This window comes from Osmerus eperlanus, chromosome 7, assembly GCF_963692335.1.
Source record: "Osmerus eperlanus chromosome 7, fOsmEpe2.1, whole genome shotgun sequence".
Taxonomy (NCBI): domain Eukaryota; kingdom Metazoa; phylum Chordata; class Actinopteri; order Osmeriformes; family Osmeridae; genus Osmerus; species Osmerus eperlanus.
Genome location: NC_085024.1, coordinates 16693600 through 16711383, shown reverse-complemented (window position 1 = coordinate 16711383; position 17784 = coordinate 16693600). Strand labels below are relative to the sequence as shown.

The window sequence follows — 17784 nt, the reverse complement described above, 5'->3', positions numbered from 1 at the left end:
AGGGATTTAAAACATGTCTAAATAAATATGTGTCACAACATAAAAGTACAAAATTGGTAGTACAAACAGGACCAACCATGCCTTAGACAAGTCAAAATATAGAACAACAAAAGCGTGTATTTTAATAAAAGAACATAGCAGGTATGCCACAATTTTAAGTCAGATAAAAAGACTAAAAAACAGGTCTGACACTGAAAATACATCCCATTACACGTAGTCACAACAGTTAAATCATGAGTGAAACAGGCATCTATGGCTTTCACGTTTCTATCCCCAGTTACAATACTGTGTGTGTTTTATGTACATGCCCTCCAGAAGTTCATGGGACAACAGTAAAGGGCTGATAGGGCAACAACTTCTGACGATCATTGATGGAAAATATCCAAGCAGGCTTGACAAAACTCAGATTTCCATTTTCCATCAGCGCCTGTTAGGGAGAACAACACAGAGAGAGAGACTTTAAAACATTGTGAATATGGCCAAGAACCAAATCCTTGTCCTAAATAATTCCTGTGACATGTGGGTCAATGACATACTACAGAACCAATAGTATATACTGCTCGTAAAACACCTCATTCCAAATTCATGGGTGTTATTATGGTGTTGGTACCCACTTTGTTGCTATAACAGCCTCCTCTGGGAAGGCTTTCCAATAGATGTTGGAACATTGATGCAGGATTTGTTTCCATTCATCCATAAGTGGATTAGTATGATTGGGCTATGATATAGGGTGATTAGGCGTGTCTCACAGATGGCATTAGAATTTATTTTTATGTTGTTTTATGTGATTGAAGTCAGGAATCTGGGCAGACCAGCCCAGTATGCACCTGTATGGACTTTTTCAAGCTTTTTTGCATTTCTGGTCATTGAATTAGCATCAAGATATACTTGTTTGTGTTCATCAAGAGGCCACAAAGTCAGCCTTTAAAGGCGGCACAAAAACACAGGTGACAAAAAGCAAGGTCTCACATCTTCAAAGGAGTTGTGCCATCCTGAGCTGGTGACCACAAACTGGACCTTGTCACTCATGTAGTCTTCCACCGCCCTGGAAAAAAGCGGGAGAGAAACTTTAAGAGAAAGTGTCTTTCTCTTTAAATGCTGCCAGCAAAAAGGGTTTAGGTCTCCATAGAAATTGACCACCAGCAGTCCAACCGCTTCTTTCACAATATCTATTGCATAGTTGTCAAATTGCAGGTATCCTTTTTCAAAAGTGTATAGACATGCACATGCACACTTACCCATTAAACGCTATGATATACCGCAGTAGTAAGCGTCTCACGTTGTTTGGGAATGTGCCATACAAGAAGAATCTCTTGCCAGTCAGGAAGTCTGTTTGGGCCATTATGGTATAGAGAACGTGAGTAATAGCAGAATAACCATTACATTTACCTGATGTGACATTTATGAAGAGTGAAAAACTGAGAACATCGTTAGACAAACATGGGGACAGAAAGAGAAACGGGTAGAAAGAACCAAAAGAAAAGCCCCACACAAACACTCAGAGGGCCACACACCAGGCAGCTCTGGGATGGGCTTGTTCTCCTCCGCCTCAGCATCGGTATTTTCGTCTGTTGACCCCCCATACAAGTCTTCATCCTTCACGTCTTTCTTCCTCTCCTCGCCTTTCTTCCTCTCCTCGCCTTTCTTCCTCTCCTCGCCTTTCTTCCTCTCCTCTACTTTTTTCTGCCTCCTCACACTCTCCACCCTGTTGTAAACAACGAAGAAAAGACAGTATGTCTTAGCAGATTCATAATAGCAATAATAGAGCAATGCCATCAATCTTGACAAGTGACGGAGATCCCATTGGAACCATTTACATTTGAATTGTCTCAATAACAAATTATTGCATTATAGAGAAGTTGAAAAAGCCTCTAATATGTCTTTCCAACCTTCTCTTACTCCCATGTCTCACCCATGAAGCAGACTTTGCTAACTTAAAGCGTTAGTTAGATAGACACTGCTTGATAAATATCGTAAGAACAACACCTGTCCATCTACCCAGACAGACATTCATTCAGCTCACAGATGTTGCAAATACATTTGAGCAGGAGCAGTCCTCTGTATTGGTGGCTTATTAAAGAAGTGATGTATATGTTATTTATAGGTAGTTACCTCTTTAGCTCATCCTCTGTGTCCATGCCAGACTCGTCCATGTCTTCTGTAAGTGAAGTGAAATGGTTATTTGGTGAATCAATTAAAGAAAAGATTTATGAAAAATGAATAGGACTACTTGGAACTGATAAAATTAAGGTTATGTGAATTGTCTTTGAACAAGGAACAAACCACAACTGACAGTTGTTATTTAGAAGTGGATTGTTACCGACTACTGTCGTTTAACTAGCATAATCATAGGTCTGAACAACCTTTAGTTTGTTTCCTAGGATTATAATAGATGAATGTCTCATAAGACCATAAGCAATGAGACCTGGTTCATCAGCATCTGTGGAGCTGCCGAACATGTCTTCATCCTTTATCTGCGGCTTTTTAGGAGTGACTTGTCTCTCCTGCTTTTGTGGAGTCTGGCAGAGAGAGACACATATTTAGAATGGTTAATAAATGATGAAAACAAGGAATTTAGAATATAACCATCTGCACTGATAAGACGATTATTTGACGTCATGTTACTCTATCATTTTCCGTTTTGAGCCAAATTGTACCTTTCTCTCTTTTTCCTTCTCTTTCTCTTCATCCTCCTCTACTTCATCCTCTGAGCTGGATTCCGAACCGTCCATCAAATACCTAGATTCAGATGCAGAAGCAAATGAGAAAAATGTAACAAAAGTAGAGGAGACAAGGAGGAACCCACAACAGAATCCCAGACAGGGGCTCATGTTCAGCATGTTTTTCGTTCAGCTTGTCCATCTCACTCCACTGCTGCATTAAAATAATATTTAATGGTTTCCATTCATACCGTTTATAAGGGATTTTCTGTTTCTTCTTGTGGCAGTCAAGCACCCACTCCTTCTGCACAATCATGCCCCCTGCTGACTTCACTTGGCTGTACTTAGGGGTGTTGGCAAAGGCACAGCTGTATGAGGATGCACAGAGCCATGATTACTAAACAGAAAGGAGGCCCTGGACAGCTCACTGATTCACATGTAGGATTATAAACTGATTGTCAATCATGCAGGCATGCCGTCCTATTTAGGATAAAGTTGTTGTCACGGCTGCTGTCACTCACATGAGGTGTGAGGCGTCTGCTGTCCAGTCAGGTCGATACTTAGCCCCCATGGCCAGGGCCTTGTCCCTCAGCTCCGCTCTGAAAGGATTCTGGAAGCCGCTCAGTACAAACACCACCCCCTCCATGATACGGTTGAAGGGGACCTGCTTTAAGTCCTGGGCCTTGTCTTTAGCAGGCTTGGGCTTTGTCTCTGGTTTCAAGTTGTCCCTTTTTTTGTCAGGGGTCTCCTCTGAAGGACAAAATACATGGAACTAAATGTACGTGTGGACACCTGAGTGTTTAAATAGATGTGTGTGTGCATGTCAGAGTATGCAGTGTGTGTGTGGTCTATCTCACCTTTGGCTGTGCTGGGCCTGTGGCTGCTAGCTGTGCTGGGCCTGGCTTTGGGTTTGAGGGAGGCAGGGCTCTCCTCAGGAGAGTTCAGGGGACTGGCTTTCTTAGAGAGAGAAATGGCAGGGGCAGACTGGCGCTCTTTACTGAATTCAAACTTTCTCTTCACTGGTGCCTGAGACACAAGGGAGAAAGCTAAAGTAAATAATACAGTTGAACCAAGTTATATACATTGTATATACAAAATCTTAGTACAAGTACCATTAACTGGGGTGGGTTATAGCAGCCAACAACCTAACAGTTTTAGGTCTTCAGAAAAAAAAAAAAAAACTGTTTGCAGTGGACAAAGGAACAATTGACACTGGAGAATTGGAAATACATAGCAAGCAAAGCAATACATCCGTACCTTTCCCACAGTTCCACAATATACAAAATAATATTTTCTATTTTTACTAAGAAAGTTATTTACTGCTAATTTGTTCATGTAAATGTTCAAAGAAACATTAACATGAAACATGTTGAAACAAATCTAAGAAAAGTTAATTATATGTTGTGGAATGTGGGTTCCATTACCTGTGTAGGGGACGGACTGGACAAGGGCTGGGCTGAGAGAAGAGGAGAGCCTGACCCACCACCTGACTGCAGCGCTGCAGATGCATAGCTCAACTTTACATTCTGAGGAGAGACTGAAGAAAGGAGAGTTTGTAAAAAGCAGCATGAAAAAAAAAAAAAAAAGATTATGTAGATTGTGTTATTTATAATAAGACTTACCCTTGAGTGTTGGGCTGGTTTTGGATGCGTTCTCCCTGTTGAAGAATAAGCTGCCAGGCTGGAGACTGGGGCCTGCCGAGGAGGGCTCATCTTTTACTCTGAACTGGCCCAGCTTGGTTAACTTCTATCAGGGGATGATGATGGAGAAAGGAGTTGGTGTGGAGAAAGTAGGAGCTTGACACTTCAATGGAATTTTGTCTATTTTAATGCAGGTAAGAGTTCACAAAAAAAACATACTGGCTGTTTCTCTTGTTTATTCTCAAAATTAATAGGAACATTTGAAAAATACGCTTTTAAGAGGTTAAAGCCACTTTCAGTGAACCTGCATCTTGGCATTCCATTTGGTCTAAAATGAAGGGGCTATTTGGTAAAAAGAATACAAATTCACCCCCCCACCCCCCAAAAAAGAAGAAACATGGCTTAAGCATTGTTGGATGTTGCCAACAGGCATGGCTGTCTTACCGGGGGCGTTTTGGTCGCTGCTTCCCCTTTGTCTGGCGGTGAATGGAACTTAATAAAGGCCACCCCGTACGCAATGCTCTGAGGAGGAAGATGGAAGAAACATTTCAAGTAGTCATTGTTATTTAGAGTTACGAAACAGTGTCTGTATACGAGTATACAGAAAAAATTCAAACACTGTTAAACACAATGGGAATCGTGGAAGACTCACCTACCCATGCACCACTGTATTTGACAGATAGTTATGCTGCAGATAATTTACGCAGTCCTCTGCTGCAAAATTTCCATATATTTTCAGATGAACCAAAACTGTGGTCCAAAGTGCCTCACCTTGTTGTATGGCTGGCTGCATACAATCTTCACACGATCCCAGTTTTCCTGAGCAGCAGTCTTCTGTAACTGATTGGGTCCAAAAAAACGCACCCTGTTGGTGTTGGTGCCGTTCTTGCTCTCCGATGGGGACATAAAGGAGGATGTAACCAGCAGAACCTATGGAACAGAGAAAGTGTAAAATGTTGTTCAAAACAGTTAACGTCAATAAATACACACCTAATTTAACCCTTGTGTTATCTTCGGGTCATTCTGACCCATCAGTCATTGTGACCCACCGTCGTATTGCGACAATTTTACCGCATACAAAAACAAAGTGAAGCATTTTCTTTTAACAGTCGGGGTGTCTCAGACCCCCCACATCGCGAAGGTTAAAAGAAAATGCTTTTTATTTGTTTTTGTATTGAGTAAAGTGGTCGCAACACAATGATGGTTCGTTGTGAACCTTCGGGTCATGTGACCCGAAGGCAGCACAAGGGTTAAATCAGATAGCTACAGCATTTACACTGTGGATACCAATCACTGGTGTGTTGTGCAATATTGTGACTTTCCCCACATGTTAGAGGGGAAAGTCACAATATCATGATTGCATACCTCAAAGTCCTGGTCTTTGACTGAGGTTGAGCGTCCCACCAGCACTTCAATGAAAGCAGACCCTTCATTTCCTATGTCTATGCTGTGCAACTGCTCCTCCTTCTCCAACTGTAAAAATGGTAGGGGGGATGGAAGTTAGACAACAGACACACAGACAGATACAATATTCAATCAAAATGTCCCATCACCACCATTGGGACATCAAAAAGTGTAAGTTGTCGATAAAGTAAACATAAGATGAACATCTGGTGCTTGAGTCAGTGACTCAAACCGGACCTGTAGAATGACCGAAGTCTGCGTCTCCCCAGCCTTTGCTGCTTTCCATTTCCTGTAGGTGTCAGAGCTCAGCAGGTTCTCAGCTTTGTGTGTCTGCAGCAAAAACAATTCATATTGTTTCAACTTGTTAGTGACAATGTTAATGTATAATTTGTTGACGATTTAAACATAGTCAGGGCTTTGGTATGTTTTCCACATACCAAAAGCCCAACAGTACAGAAGTATGTAAAATTCTCCACTTTTCCCACATTATGGTACAGCCTAACTCCAACTTTACATTTGCCAAAAGGCAACAAAATAATAAAACCATTCTCGATGTGGTGGCAGCATCATGCTGTGAGGATGCTGTGCTCCATAGCGTACAGGACTTCTGATTGGGGCACACGGCCAAGGCAATGCAGGAGTGGATTTGGGACAAATCTGTGAATGTCCATGGGTAACCCAAGCCAGACCCCAGACCTGAACCAGGAAGAACCCAAAAATAGCTATGCAGAAACCTTCCCATCCAACCTGACAGCGCTTGACAGGAACTGCAAAGAAGAATGGGAGAAGCTCCCCAAATACAGGAGTCCTTCACTTGAGGCATCTTACCCATAAGACTCAAAGCTGTTACTGTCAAATGAGATTTAACAAAATACTAAATCAAGGGTCACACTTGTGTGCAACCGTCACCGTTTAATTCGCTTGTCTTCATGGGATACTGTGATTATATTTATGAGGGGAAAAAATGCAATATGAAATCACAGAGCACCGTATCGGCCTATGAGTTCAACTAATAAAGACTCCTACTAATGAGTATACTACAACTACTAATGTTAGTTAATGTAAGGGAGTAAATGTACACACTAATGTGTATACTCATGTCATACTCATTGTTCACACACCACATCAACTTACGTTGTCTTCACTGCTGCAAGACACAACGTGCTTAAGTTTGATCTCGGGCATATTAATTTAGCCACTCGTAGAGGTGCTAAGTTAAACAATTCCAATTCCTTGTCAGCTTTCCCTGTTTAGCGACCTCTAAAATTAAGTAGCGCTTTACAGGCTGTAAGATTTTTGCAACCAGCTACCGACTGGACTGCCTGCAAGCAAGCTAAGAATTTCAGGCTATCTGGCTAACAATAGGAAACAGAAATCGTACCGGTCTGAGGTTTTGACAACACTACTGGAGTACTTCCGGGTCACGTTTTATCGCCCTCAGCACCCAGTCTGTACCTATGGTCTACTCAATAAACGAATGCTATGACTTCTGTAGGTCATTAGGTTTTGCCACGCAGATAGTGAAACCAATGTTTTTTAAACCTATGTGTGTATCTTATATGGTTTGGAGATTACACGATTTAGACAACAAGAAGTGATGCTCTATGTATCAATGCGTAGGCCTGTTTTCCAGCCTATGTTCTTTTTATTACGTAACTTCTCACCTCTTGCTCTTCATTGGGTGTGCTTTGCCTTCGGCAAGGGCACAACCTTTGTTCTCTCACATATATTATTTTTATTATTCTTTTTGACCCCCTAAAACTCAGTCAATATTTGGCCTACATAGACAACCTAGGTGTCAAAAGTTTCGTCTTGGTAGCGATTGAGTTGCTTCTATTGGGATTTACGTTCCGTTGCATGGTTTAAGTGGAAATTAAGTTTTTGTAGCGAAAAGTGAAGCTAACGGTGGCTAACTTGCTAGCCAGAGTCAATGACGCTACCTACGTCACTAACGTCACGAAAACTCGCGTGACTACCTCTAGCAGAACATTAGTTTAGCAGCTCGTTAACTTCTGGGAGATAGCTAAGCTATAACTGCTTTACTGCAAGGCAGCTGCAGAAATGCCACAAGCAAAGAGGCCAGGGTGATAACTATTTACTAATTTTACTTTGTGATATGACACACAATTGTGACGTGTAATGTACAATATAAGCTGATTTTATTAAGGAAGTACATCTACTTTCGGAAACAGTAGTCTACTATGTCACTGAAGTATTAGCATCATGACATTAGCCTCTGTTGCCCGGGCAACACATACTACAGTGGTCTATGATGCATCTGTTTTCAATCGTTAAAATAAACATTCCTCACAAATACATTTTCGTTGTAGGATTTATTACATTACATTACAAGTAAACGATTTGTGGGTGAAATTATCATTACCTGTCGTTTCAAACCAGTGTTGCTCACTGAAACGCTGTAGCCTACGCGAGACACAGCTGTTTAGGAAGTCAAACGGCGACAGAACATGTTTGGCACTCTCCTTACTTAAATCAAAAATCTATCTAACTACTAACCTTAACTTCATTGCCACAGCCTAAACTTTGTCAATCTGTTCATGAAAATAATTAATTTCAGCCTAAACCGTACAACGGAATGTTAAATCGAATTCAACCAACGCAATCGCTACCAAGACGAACACAGCAGTACTGTAGTCTAGTACTGTACAGTACCGTAGTAGTAGAATTTACCGGGGCAGCTTCTCCACACAGGGCTATATCGCATTTTGCGTTGTTACTGACTGATCGCTACCAGTGAGCTTTTTATGAATGAGCGATTTTCCACTAAATAAATGTCAAGCTTATTTACGTTTTTGGGGGCATATTTTCAGTTAGCAGATGGTACTGTTTGAATAACGATTCCATCTTCTACTGCCGGGTAACGTCGTAGAATAATCTTCAAAGGGGGTTCTTTATTAATGAATGCAATATGAGTAGGCTAAATGCCTGAAAATATCACGAGAAGGGAAAACTTAAAAGGACGTTTAAGTCATAGAGATTAGGTCCATTTTTACAACGGTCTGCCACATTTATTCGTTTTGATTCAGCTATGAGGCTGCCTCTTGCAGGGGAAATGAGAAGACATATTTAATTCTACACTTCACTCGTATTTTCAGTTGTAAACGAGCAGCACAAAAAAATGCTTTTAAATCTATGTAATCTTTATAAATAATAAGTATGCATTTTTATATAAAATATACAGAAATATCAGTTGTAAAAATGTCATTAAAAAACGGACCCCTGTGCAACCGACCCAAGCAAGCACACCCTACAATTTCTCCAGAAATTGTATCCTCTCTAGTTATAGTTCGTAATGTTGTTTGTAACTGTTTGAACATTCTTTGTGAATCCAAGTATATCTTTCCATGGCACTAAGCTATACTTGGAGGTTGTGACAGAAAAGGGTTTGTAAATATTAGTTATATTAACAGTTTTTTAAACCTATTTGTATGTGGATGTTATTACATCAGCACATAATGAGTTATTTTTAGTGACCACAAAATCTAAAACTAGGAAACATCTTGAGTGAGTCACATTCCGTCATGTCTTGTCTCTTGCAGTTGTCTGCTGATGCTGTTCTTTCCTTTGTCCTTCACTCACTCATCCATATGACTTTGCGTGAAATAATATTCTTAAATAACTCTCCAAGACAGTTACACATCCTATACTATTGAGCTATTGATTTGGCTAAATTAAAAATTTATTTGTCTCCTGTTTGCATATCTTCACAATTCAGTTTCAAATTGGCCTTCACAGACTTACTGTAACTACAATAACAGTAGCGTCAGCTACAGGCATATTCTGTACAGTACTGTATATTTCACTTGCCACCATCAAGCACTAATATTATTAAGTGGACATTTAAAATGTTATTTAATAATTGCTTTGTAAACTGAATTAAAGGAAAACAATGACTGTACATAATGCTTTTGCAGTGTACACGCCACAAAGAAGAACACACCGTGAATGCTTGATGAAACTGATCTAACTTCCTTCTTTTTCTTTTGTACAATGTCATTGCCTGCTGAGCACAGTCATGTGTCTGGACAGAATGCTGCTAGTCTGTACTGTGATCTTTGGTAAGTGGCAAAATAAGTAACTAAATAATGATATTGACTTGAATTAGATCTTGTCTTTTTCCAATACTGCTTTTTGATATATTACTGCATCAAACTACATTCAGTAAGCAGTCTTCATCATAAACCAATATTTGAGTAATGAAAATGTGAATTGTGTACTTTTTAATTAATAACATCAAGTTCAGGGATAAATACGCATGGACTTCAGATGTTTCAATATGCAAGTTCTTGTATTTGAATAATTCAAAGTTTTTAAACCATTGCATTGCTTGCCTAAAAACTTCTGCACACAAAACCTTTCTTAAATGAAAACAAATATAGTCCATACTCCAGTCCTGTGCGCCAACTAGGACACAGGACTTCTAAAGCTACCAAAATTTAAATTCACAGTATTGCCAGTTCACAAGTTCAGTAAATTGCCTGACAAAATGCATTTTTGATTTCTACAGAAACTTATTAAGTATGTTTTTTTTTAAATTAAAACCCTTCCATGTTTGGTTTTTACTGTGTGTACTAGATCATTTGTATCATACTGTGTCAAGAATATTAGGTGTAAAATGTTTTGAATCAAGACATTCAAAGGGACAAATGAACAGCTCGGGCCAGAACTAGCAAAGCTGTCTGCAGAGTTATTGGCACTACAAAAGGAGGTCTTGTAAATGTTCATTCTTTTCTGACCATGCCTTTACAAATGCAGAACATGTTTCCATGTTGCTATGCTAGCTGGCTACTATTCAGTTACTCAACTGCTAGATGAAAACTGGCACATTAAACAAGGGATGGAAACTCTTTTGTAGGGTCTTTTGCAAAGGACTGGGATGTTTCCTTCCTTAAAAATGTATTAACTGTTACTCAATGATGTCCTGCAAGATTATTTAGACCCTACCTTTAAAAAAAAATCAATTAAAGTTGAGTTACTGAGTTTCTGAAATGGTCAGTAGAAGTGACAAATAAGAATAACATAAAAACCACAATAATTCTCAGACTTTCCTAATGATGCATGGAATTCACAGCAACCAAGCTTTGAGCATTCCCCTTCCCCTTTTCTAAATGTAACCACTGTGAAACACCTTGTGATATTTAGCTTCAGGAGAGTGCTATTCTTCATTGCCGCTATACGGTACTTGTTTAACACTTAATTGTACATCAGGTCCAAGTTGTTGACATATCATTACTCATACAATGTCTCTTTGTTTCATCACAGCGGCTTTGTGGAGGGACACCCATGCATTTGATCCCATCCCTTCCATCCCTGAGCGTGTTTCTGCCCTTGTTGGATCCTGTGTTGTCATCCCCTGCTCCTTTACACGCCTCTCCATTCACTCTGTGAAGAGCAGGCATGAACGAGTCGATGTTAGGGTGACATACAGGGACAGCAGTATGTCACGCATTTTTTCCTTGCGAAGCATTGCGTTTAACAGTGCGGAGGGAAACCAGGTGAATAGTGTCTTCCAGGGACGTACATCTTTATGGGGGAACCTAGCAGATGGAGACTGTTCAGTGAAGATAGAGAGGGTCACTATGGAAGACTCCCTTGTGTATGAGTTGGCACTGAAGAAGAGTGGAGATTTACACTGGGGAAAAACAAGGAGAGTCCACTTGGTTGTCTCAAGTAAGAGGACATTTAATTTTATTCCTAACTTCTCTAACAAAATTGCAAAACGGTCTCATTATATAATAATATGGTAATGATAAATAATAATAAAGGTAAAACCAGCATTATCACATTACGGATGTAATAATGTAACTTCAATAAAGACACCATAAGGTTGACAGTAATTCTTATCCTTACTGACAGGCACTCCAGAGAACCCAGTAATCAGTGGCGTGGAGTCAGTAACAGAGGGACAGGTGGTGACCGTCAACTGCACTGTCAACTATTTCTGCCCCTCCCAACCCCCAACACTGAAGTGGAACTGGGAGAGAGGAGCCCAAGAGAACAGCAGTGTGCCTCGGAGAGTAGAGAAACTCCAAGCCCAGAAGCTTATGCTTCTGGCTTCTCTCTCCTTTACAGCCACATCCCACATCAAGTCCAGGCTGAGATGTGAGGCAGTGTTTCCAGGAGACCGAAGAGCATCAGTTTTGAAGCATTTTCAAGTAACATGTAAGATGTTCTCCAAAGATGAATGCTCTGGTATATTCACCTGTAGTGCCTTAGAGGGCAATATGTGACAATTGCATTTTGACTGTTGCCCATTGTGGTTGCATAACTAAGATAGAGCGCTGAGTATATGGAAATATATTTCTGCAATCAATAGTATTGTACTGCTTTTTCCCCAGTCTCTCCAAAAGATGTTGAAGTCCAGGTCCTTAGCTTGATCATTCGGGAGGGGGCGAATATTTTGCTTACCTGTGTCTGTAAGGCTGACCCCCCTGTGTCAAACTACAACTGGTCCTACACCCAACATGGATATGTTGTCAACCTCCAGAAGCACACAAACACAATCCGAGTATACAACGTGACCCGAGATATGAGGTTCCGCTGCTCAGCACAAAATGCGGTCGGCCGGTCAGAATCAAAGCCCATCGATTTGGACATTCACTGTGAGCCTAAATTTACCAAAATTATTTTATTTTTAGTTCAAAACAAATGTTTGGGTAACATTATATGCATTGATGCTACTTCATACTATAAAATATTCTGGTCATTTTCAAGCTGTTGTTCTGTCTACCTCTTCATCTCTCCTCCAGACAAGCCATTTATCCTCCATAGATCCTCCTCCTGTGTGGTAAAGGAATTCGAGGTGCTGTGTTTGTGTGCAGTTGACTCCAACCCAAGGCCTGCTGTCACCTGGACCGTCAACGGAAGCCTTCCACCCAGCAGTTATAACACATCAGTGATCTCATACAATAGGACCCTAGTTGCTGTTATGAGGGGGCCCATGGTTACCCCACTGAGAGTGGTCTGTGTTACCACTAATTCACTAGGCAACGACTCTCACACCTTGCTGGAAGGAGGGGAAGGTAAGCAGCAGAGACCTTTCCTTCATTCAACAGTAAGGTGTTTTGTGAGTCGTGACCACATTGTCGTTATGTACCCACTGTATTAAGCTAAGTTTATGTATCTTTTCCTGTGTTGTCTTTGATGGACAGGGACTAGTTCTCTATTGTGGAGAGTGATAACTGCGGCCACCATCTCAGTACCTGTCTTCCTTCTGTCAATGCTCCTCCTTTGTTGTTGTCACAGAAGGGTCAAAAAGTAAGAAACTGTCAAGAGAATTGCACAATACCGTTCCTCACTCTGAAACAACTTGACATGAATGGATAATTGTCTTCCAATCTGGAATTTTTATCTTTTTTCCATAGACGTGTCCTGAGCACCAGACATCCTTCAGTGTACCCCGGGGAATTTGACATCTACCAGGACCCAATACCCCTCTACATCAACTGCACTGAAGTTACACACATCTACAACAATGGCAGCTACCAGCTTGTATACCAGAACTGCACCCCTCTGTTTGTTCGCTCAAAGCAGGTACTTCACTTGAGTATTTATATTTTTAAAGTTTACATTGTTGTAGTTACAAGTGATTATTAAACTGTAAAATACATTGTATTTAGTAGTGAAATGGTGACTGGTTGCTGAGATGTCTTCGGTTTCTTTATGCACTATTTGGATGTCACTTTGGATAAAAGCATCTGCTAAATAAATAAAATGTCAAAATTGTTGCTCAGCACTTGTTGCCTGGACAGCTATGAGAAAAAAGTCAGCTCAAATGCAAAAGAAACATCATAGATATGCAGTGAACTATTATACACAGTCATCTCTGTTCCAGAAGCAGCATAACTCTCTCTGTCAGACGGCAACGAGAGAGGGAGAGAGGACAGCAGGTGAGAGGTGGGGGTGGAGAGGGGAGTCAAGAAGAGGAGGATGCAGAGCTTTTAGAGGACCTAGAAACCCCACCTCCACTGACAATGAAACAGCAATCTACTTGGAGATCATCTGAGTTCACTCAAATTATTTACTTCTCAAATAAGACTGATAATCACTAATAATGTTTGGCAATGCAGCACTAACGCTTGAAATTGTATTTGTCTGTATAACTGTATATGTCTATGTAGTGCTAATCATGCATTTGAGCCAATTGCCAATATTATTAGCTAGACAATCATCGAATGTTGAGATTCTTTGTTTTCTGCTATAAATACAGACTGTATTTCCTACATTTAGGTAATCTGTTGTATTGGATTGTTGTTGTTCCATTATTAGTCGATTGATTTGTTTGTAACTGCTGTTAGTTTTTGATCCCTAATTTAGACAAACATACAGAGTTGGAAAGAGTACTGAAACATTGTATCTTTCCATCTATCTATAAATATATCAGAATAATCATAATAATATTGTAATAAGTATTTAAAGAAACATGTATTACAGATTATACACACACACACAGACCCTGATGTGAACTATCTTTATTCATTTTTATAATTTTTAACATATTTTCCAATGTCACAGTGAGTTTACTGTAAAAAATTGGATTCAAGCTATTGCTGGGGCAAAAAGTACCTATTCCAACAGCTTTCAATGTGATTTTAGTCCTCTTAACGCGGGCCAGCCACTCTCCTGCACTCATGCATCCTATAGGCACACATGTAAAATATACCTGCAATACAAAACAGAAATGATTGTGACATTGTGAAACAATTTGTCAACCAAGACAGAAATCCTTTCGAGGAGTACTGGCAAATTCACCACCATGGCAGTGCTGAACCAAAACCTCACTCGCAGCCATCTCTTTCCCATTTACCTGCAAAGAAGGTCATAAGCAGTGCCACCCAGCCCAGTATGTAGGACCAGGAGAAACGCCAGTCACCAAACCGTTTCCCCAGGAAGTTCACTGTCACCCCAGTGTAGATGGCCATGGCAAGAAGAACAAATAGAGCTGGAAGAAAATGACAGGTATACATACTGAAATGAACATTTGCCAGGTAAGATATGTACACAGTTGAGAGGTTTTCTGCCATATGAAAATTATTTGATGTTTTGTGTGTTTAATGTCTTGTGTGCCAAAGGATATCTTTGGGGGTCCAGATTGTGTGTTGACATTTGTACATTTTGTTTATTGCATTTGAATGTATCTGCTTTTTGATGTCCTGTGTGACTCACTGGAGACGAAGAACATGATCCCTGCAGCAAAAGACCGATTGAATCTTTCAAAGGCAGAGAAATGGGCGAAGGAGAGAATTCCTGCAATTATGCCAGCAAAGCATGACATGGCTGAGAGGATCATAAATGCACGGGTAGCATTCCAGTAGGCTGAGGAGAGAGATGTCACATGTCAAAGATCATACAAAGCCATAGTTCAAATTTCTTTACCATAAACTTTCTCTATCACCATGTCTAATCTTTTGATACGGTCACCTCCAGAAAATGAAAAACTAGTAAAGGTTTTATTAGGAGAGGCATTATACTGGGCAGAAATTTGAGCCATACAACCTAATAGTAATGCCTGATAGTCAAAGTGTTCCTGGAGCACCAAGGTATCCACTCACCTATGCTGTCTGTCTGCATGTAACACTTGCCGGACATACAGTATCTCCACAGGCCCTGGTGAGCAAAGCTGCCAGACAGGCGATACTGCATCCAGTAGTCTGTCGCTGTGGAGACCACCAGCAAGATGTTCCCCACAATGGCACAGAATAGGCCCCCTCCCATGAAGCTGTACATCCTGAGGGACACTGCAACAGTGGCAAGACACAGTGCACACCAAAGTACAGAGAAGGGGTCAAAAAAACAGGCAACCATGGGGCAGGTATTGGCTCCTCTTTTTCTTTCAATACCTATTCATTATTTTAGAGGTAAATTCTTATATAATATATAAGAAAAAATACCAAAATAAATACAGTAAAAATATCTTGAGCAATTAATACCCCAAAACATTGAACTTGAATGATCCTTGAAATTGATGCTTTACCTAATACAACATATTCCATATTGGCCAATTGCAATTGGATATAGGATGTTGTTTCCGATGTCTGCTACAATGTAAGCTGTGGCTGTGATAAAAGTAGATGAATAAGCTGTACACCTGGCACCCCTTCCTAATACTCAGATACACATCTGACACTTCACACCCATAATGTTGTGTGCTTAAACTGAAAGCTTCACAACAGATGTTGTGACATCTGGCCTATGTCCAGCCATACATGTGTGTTCTTCTTTCTCAATCACTTCCCATGCAGCTACAACATATTGACTGATATGGTACAAACATTTGTGACCCAAGACACAAGATCTGCCATTATTGAAGTCCGGAATTGGCTTCATGACCATGTTTTTTTTTAATACCTAAAAAAACATTTTACTGTATCCACATGCAACATATTACTTTTGATATATACACTACTCTGACATCTATAAATGTTACAATTGTCAACCAACAAATGTAATTCCGTGTCGTGAACACTTCCCACCCCCACACCAACAGAACTTAATTTGTCAATATACAGTGCATAAAATGTCATTCCATGAAAAGGTATGTATGTCATTTTTGCATAGATCGACTTGGTTCGTTCTGACACCATGTCAGAACGGCACGAGTATCAATTAGCAAAAGATGGACATTTTCAAAATAACCAATAGCAGATAGGATGGTCATGGTCATGACACTGGAAACATCTCAAATCAGCTCAAAACAATAATTTTACATTTTATTTCCTGTATCTGACAAGTTTAGCCTAAAATAGCCATGTAAGTCTTTGTGCTTATATAAAGTCAATGTGGATTTAAGATATGGTTTCTTCCAAAGCTGAATGACAATAAAATATGGAGCAAATCTATCTACAAAGATGACAATGATTCAATAGTTATATTTAAGCATTCAGGCTTCTGCAAACATGAGTACAGCTTTTCTGCTCTAAATGCAGATTGAGTTCAACTGTAAAAATATGTGTATAGTTGTTGTAAAGTGTAAGTACATAAAAATACACCAATTATCCAATTGAGCTGTTTATCCAAACAATCTGTTTATCAATTTACAAAACAGTTTCATCTCACAACAGCCCTGAGACAAATGCCAGGATATTTCTTACCTAGATTCTTCAGGATAAATAAACCCTCTTAAGTATCAACTTTCCACGAGGAAAGAGTGAAAGAGAGAGAGAGAGTGCAAGCCCGGCTGAGCAAAATGTCAAAGAGGACACCCTAGGCTGAATTCCAAAAAGTTATCCCCTCTGCTTTTCTGTTGATGGTGGCAAAATCTTTTAAAACAGAACAGAACAAATACACTTGAGCTGGTGGGCACCCAGGCACATGACCTGTTCACATTGAGTCAGGGGGGAGTGTTTGGGGGGACAGTTTGAGTGTTGTGTGTGTGTGTGTGGGGGTTACTACAGTCCCTTTTTCTGTTGTTGTATTAGACATTCTGGAACTGTGGATGTGCAGAGGCTTGCACTACTGGGGCGGTCAATGCAACATGCTGAAGTGCACACTTTCTTTCAGAGCTGTCATCTGGCACTAGGTGTGGTCATATGGACAAATCAGGTCATTAGAACAGACACATGACTTACATGATGTATGTACACACACCTAAAAATGTCACATGATTTAGCTGGAGTTGAAATTGATCAAAAATATCATTTTATATAAAGAAATAGTTACTTGCTTTATTTTTTTAAATGCTTTAAAAGACAATGCAAAATGAACAGCTAATAGAATGTGTTGCATATTGTGTTCCAGTTTATTGTCAACATATTTAACCAGCACTGTACGTGTGTTTACTTCATGAGAGGGTTGGCATCTATCATCAGCGGTTGCTGTGGCTTGCACTGCTAACTCTTCAAAGCAGCGCTGCACTAGGCCACACTCAAGTCACTCTTACTACTGCACTAAATGGATACCATGGGGGTTTCTGGTAAGATGGCAGTGTCGATGGGAACGTATCTTGCTCTGTTACCTTACATCAATGGCATTAAACTTGGTTCAAAGTTAATCCAATCTAAAACCACACTGTAGACCTTTGAAATAATTAGAATTTTGATCAAATGGAAGGAAATACTTAA

At 40.1% G+C, this 17784-nt stretch overlaps 3 protein-coding genes across 5 annotated transcripts; 1 reads left to right on the top strand and 2 right to left on the bottom strand.

Moving 5' to 3' along the window:
* Positions 1–91: 91 nt before the first annotated feature.
* xrcc1 (X-ray repair complementing defective repair in Chinese hamster cells 1) lies at positions 92–7094 on the bottom strand. Of its 3 annotated transcripts, none has more exons than XM_062465251.1 (17): positions 6839–7094; positions 5942–6034; positions 5666–5773; positions 5072–5230; positions 4745–4822; positions 4283–4406; positions 4085–4197; positions 3518–3686; positions 3182–3410; positions 2912–3028; positions 2658–2739; positions 2426–2519; positions 2113–2158; positions 1515–1705; positions 1239–1329; positions 970–1045; positions 92–427 (listed from the first exon to the last, which is right to left on the bottom strand). In XM_062465251.1, the coding sequence occupies exons 1-17, from the start codon at positions 6887–6889 to the stop codon at positions 320–322; spliced, it is 1929 nt and encodes a 642-aa protein (XP_062321235.1). In that variant the 5' UTR covers positions 6890–7094; the 3' UTR covers positions 92–319. The 3 variants fall into 3 exon arrangements, with proteins under 3 accessions (XP_062321235.1, XP_062321237.1, XP_062321236.1); XM_062465253.1 differs by having other exon boundaries at positions 1515–1687; XM_062465252.1 differs by having other exon boundaries at positions 2113–2155.
* A 2645-nt stretch (positions 7095–9739) lies between these two features.
* On the top strand, positions 9740–14153 carry LOC134023297 (sialoadhesin). The gene is made up of 8 exons (XM_062465296.1): positions 9740–9783; positions 10988–11395; positions 11582–11887; positions 12064–12327; positions 12475–12747; positions 12877–12982; positions 13090–13258; positions 13560–14153. Exons 1-8 carry the CDS (start codon positions 9741–9743, stop codon positions 13728–13730), a joined length of 1740 nt encoding a protein of 579 aa, XP_062321280.1. The 5' UTR covers position 9740; the 3' UTR covers positions 13731–14153.
* Positions 14154–14179: 26 nt separating this feature from the next.
* Positions 14180–17008, bottom strand: LOC134023304 (lens fiber membrane intrinsic protein-like). Its single transcript, XM_062465309.1, has 5 exons — positions 16816–17008; positions 15277–15462; positions 14891–15040; positions 14532–14666; positions 14180–14387 (listed from the first exon to the last, which is right to left on the bottom strand). Exons 2-5 carry the CDS (start codon positions 15449–15451, stop codon positions 14326–14328), a joined length of 522 nt encoding a protein of 173 aa, XP_062321293.1. The 5' UTR covers positions 15452–15462; positions 16816–17008; the 3' UTR covers positions 14180–14325.
* Between the last annotated feature and the right edge of the window lie 776 nt (positions 17009–17784).

Bases quoted from the DNA above. Each gene is read 5' to 3' on its own strand.
- xrcc1 (XM_062465251.1), bottom strand. From the start codon at position 6,889: ATGCCCGAGATCAAACTTAAGCACGTTGTGTCTTGCAGCAGTGAAGAC. The intron at 3,029-3,181 runs GTGAGTGACAGC...ATCCTCATACAG, and splicing joins GCAGACGCCTCACACCTCAT to CTGTGCCTTTGCCAACACCC. The intron at 428-969 runs GTGAGACCTTGC...TCTCCCTAACAG, and splicing joins GGCACAACTCCTTTGAAGAT to GCGCTGATGGAAAATGGAAA.
- LOC134023297 (XM_062465296.1), top strand. From the start codon at position 9,741: ATGTGTCTGGACAGAATGCTGCTAGTCTGTACTGTGATCTTTG. The intron at 11,396-11,581 runs GTAAGAGGACAT...CCTTACTGACAG, and splicing joins AGTCCACTTGGTTGTCTCAA to GCACTCCAGAGAACCCAGTA. The intron at 12,983-13,089 runs GTAAGAAACTGT...TTTTTTCCATAG, and splicing joins TGTCACAGAAGGGTCAAAAA to ACGTGTCCTGAGCACCAGAC.
- LOC134023304 (XM_062465309.1), bottom strand. From the start codon at position 15,451: ATGTACAGCTTCATGGGAGGGGGCCTATTCTGTGCCATTGTGGGGAAC. The intron at 14,667-14,890 runs GTGAGTCACACA...ATTTTCTTCCAG, and splicing joins GATCATGTTCTTCGTCTCCA to CTCTATTTGTTCTTCTTGCC. The intron at 14,388-14,531 runs GTAAATGGGAAA...TTTGTATTGCAG, and splicing joins GCTTATGACCTTCTTTGCAG to GTATATTTTACATGTGTGCC.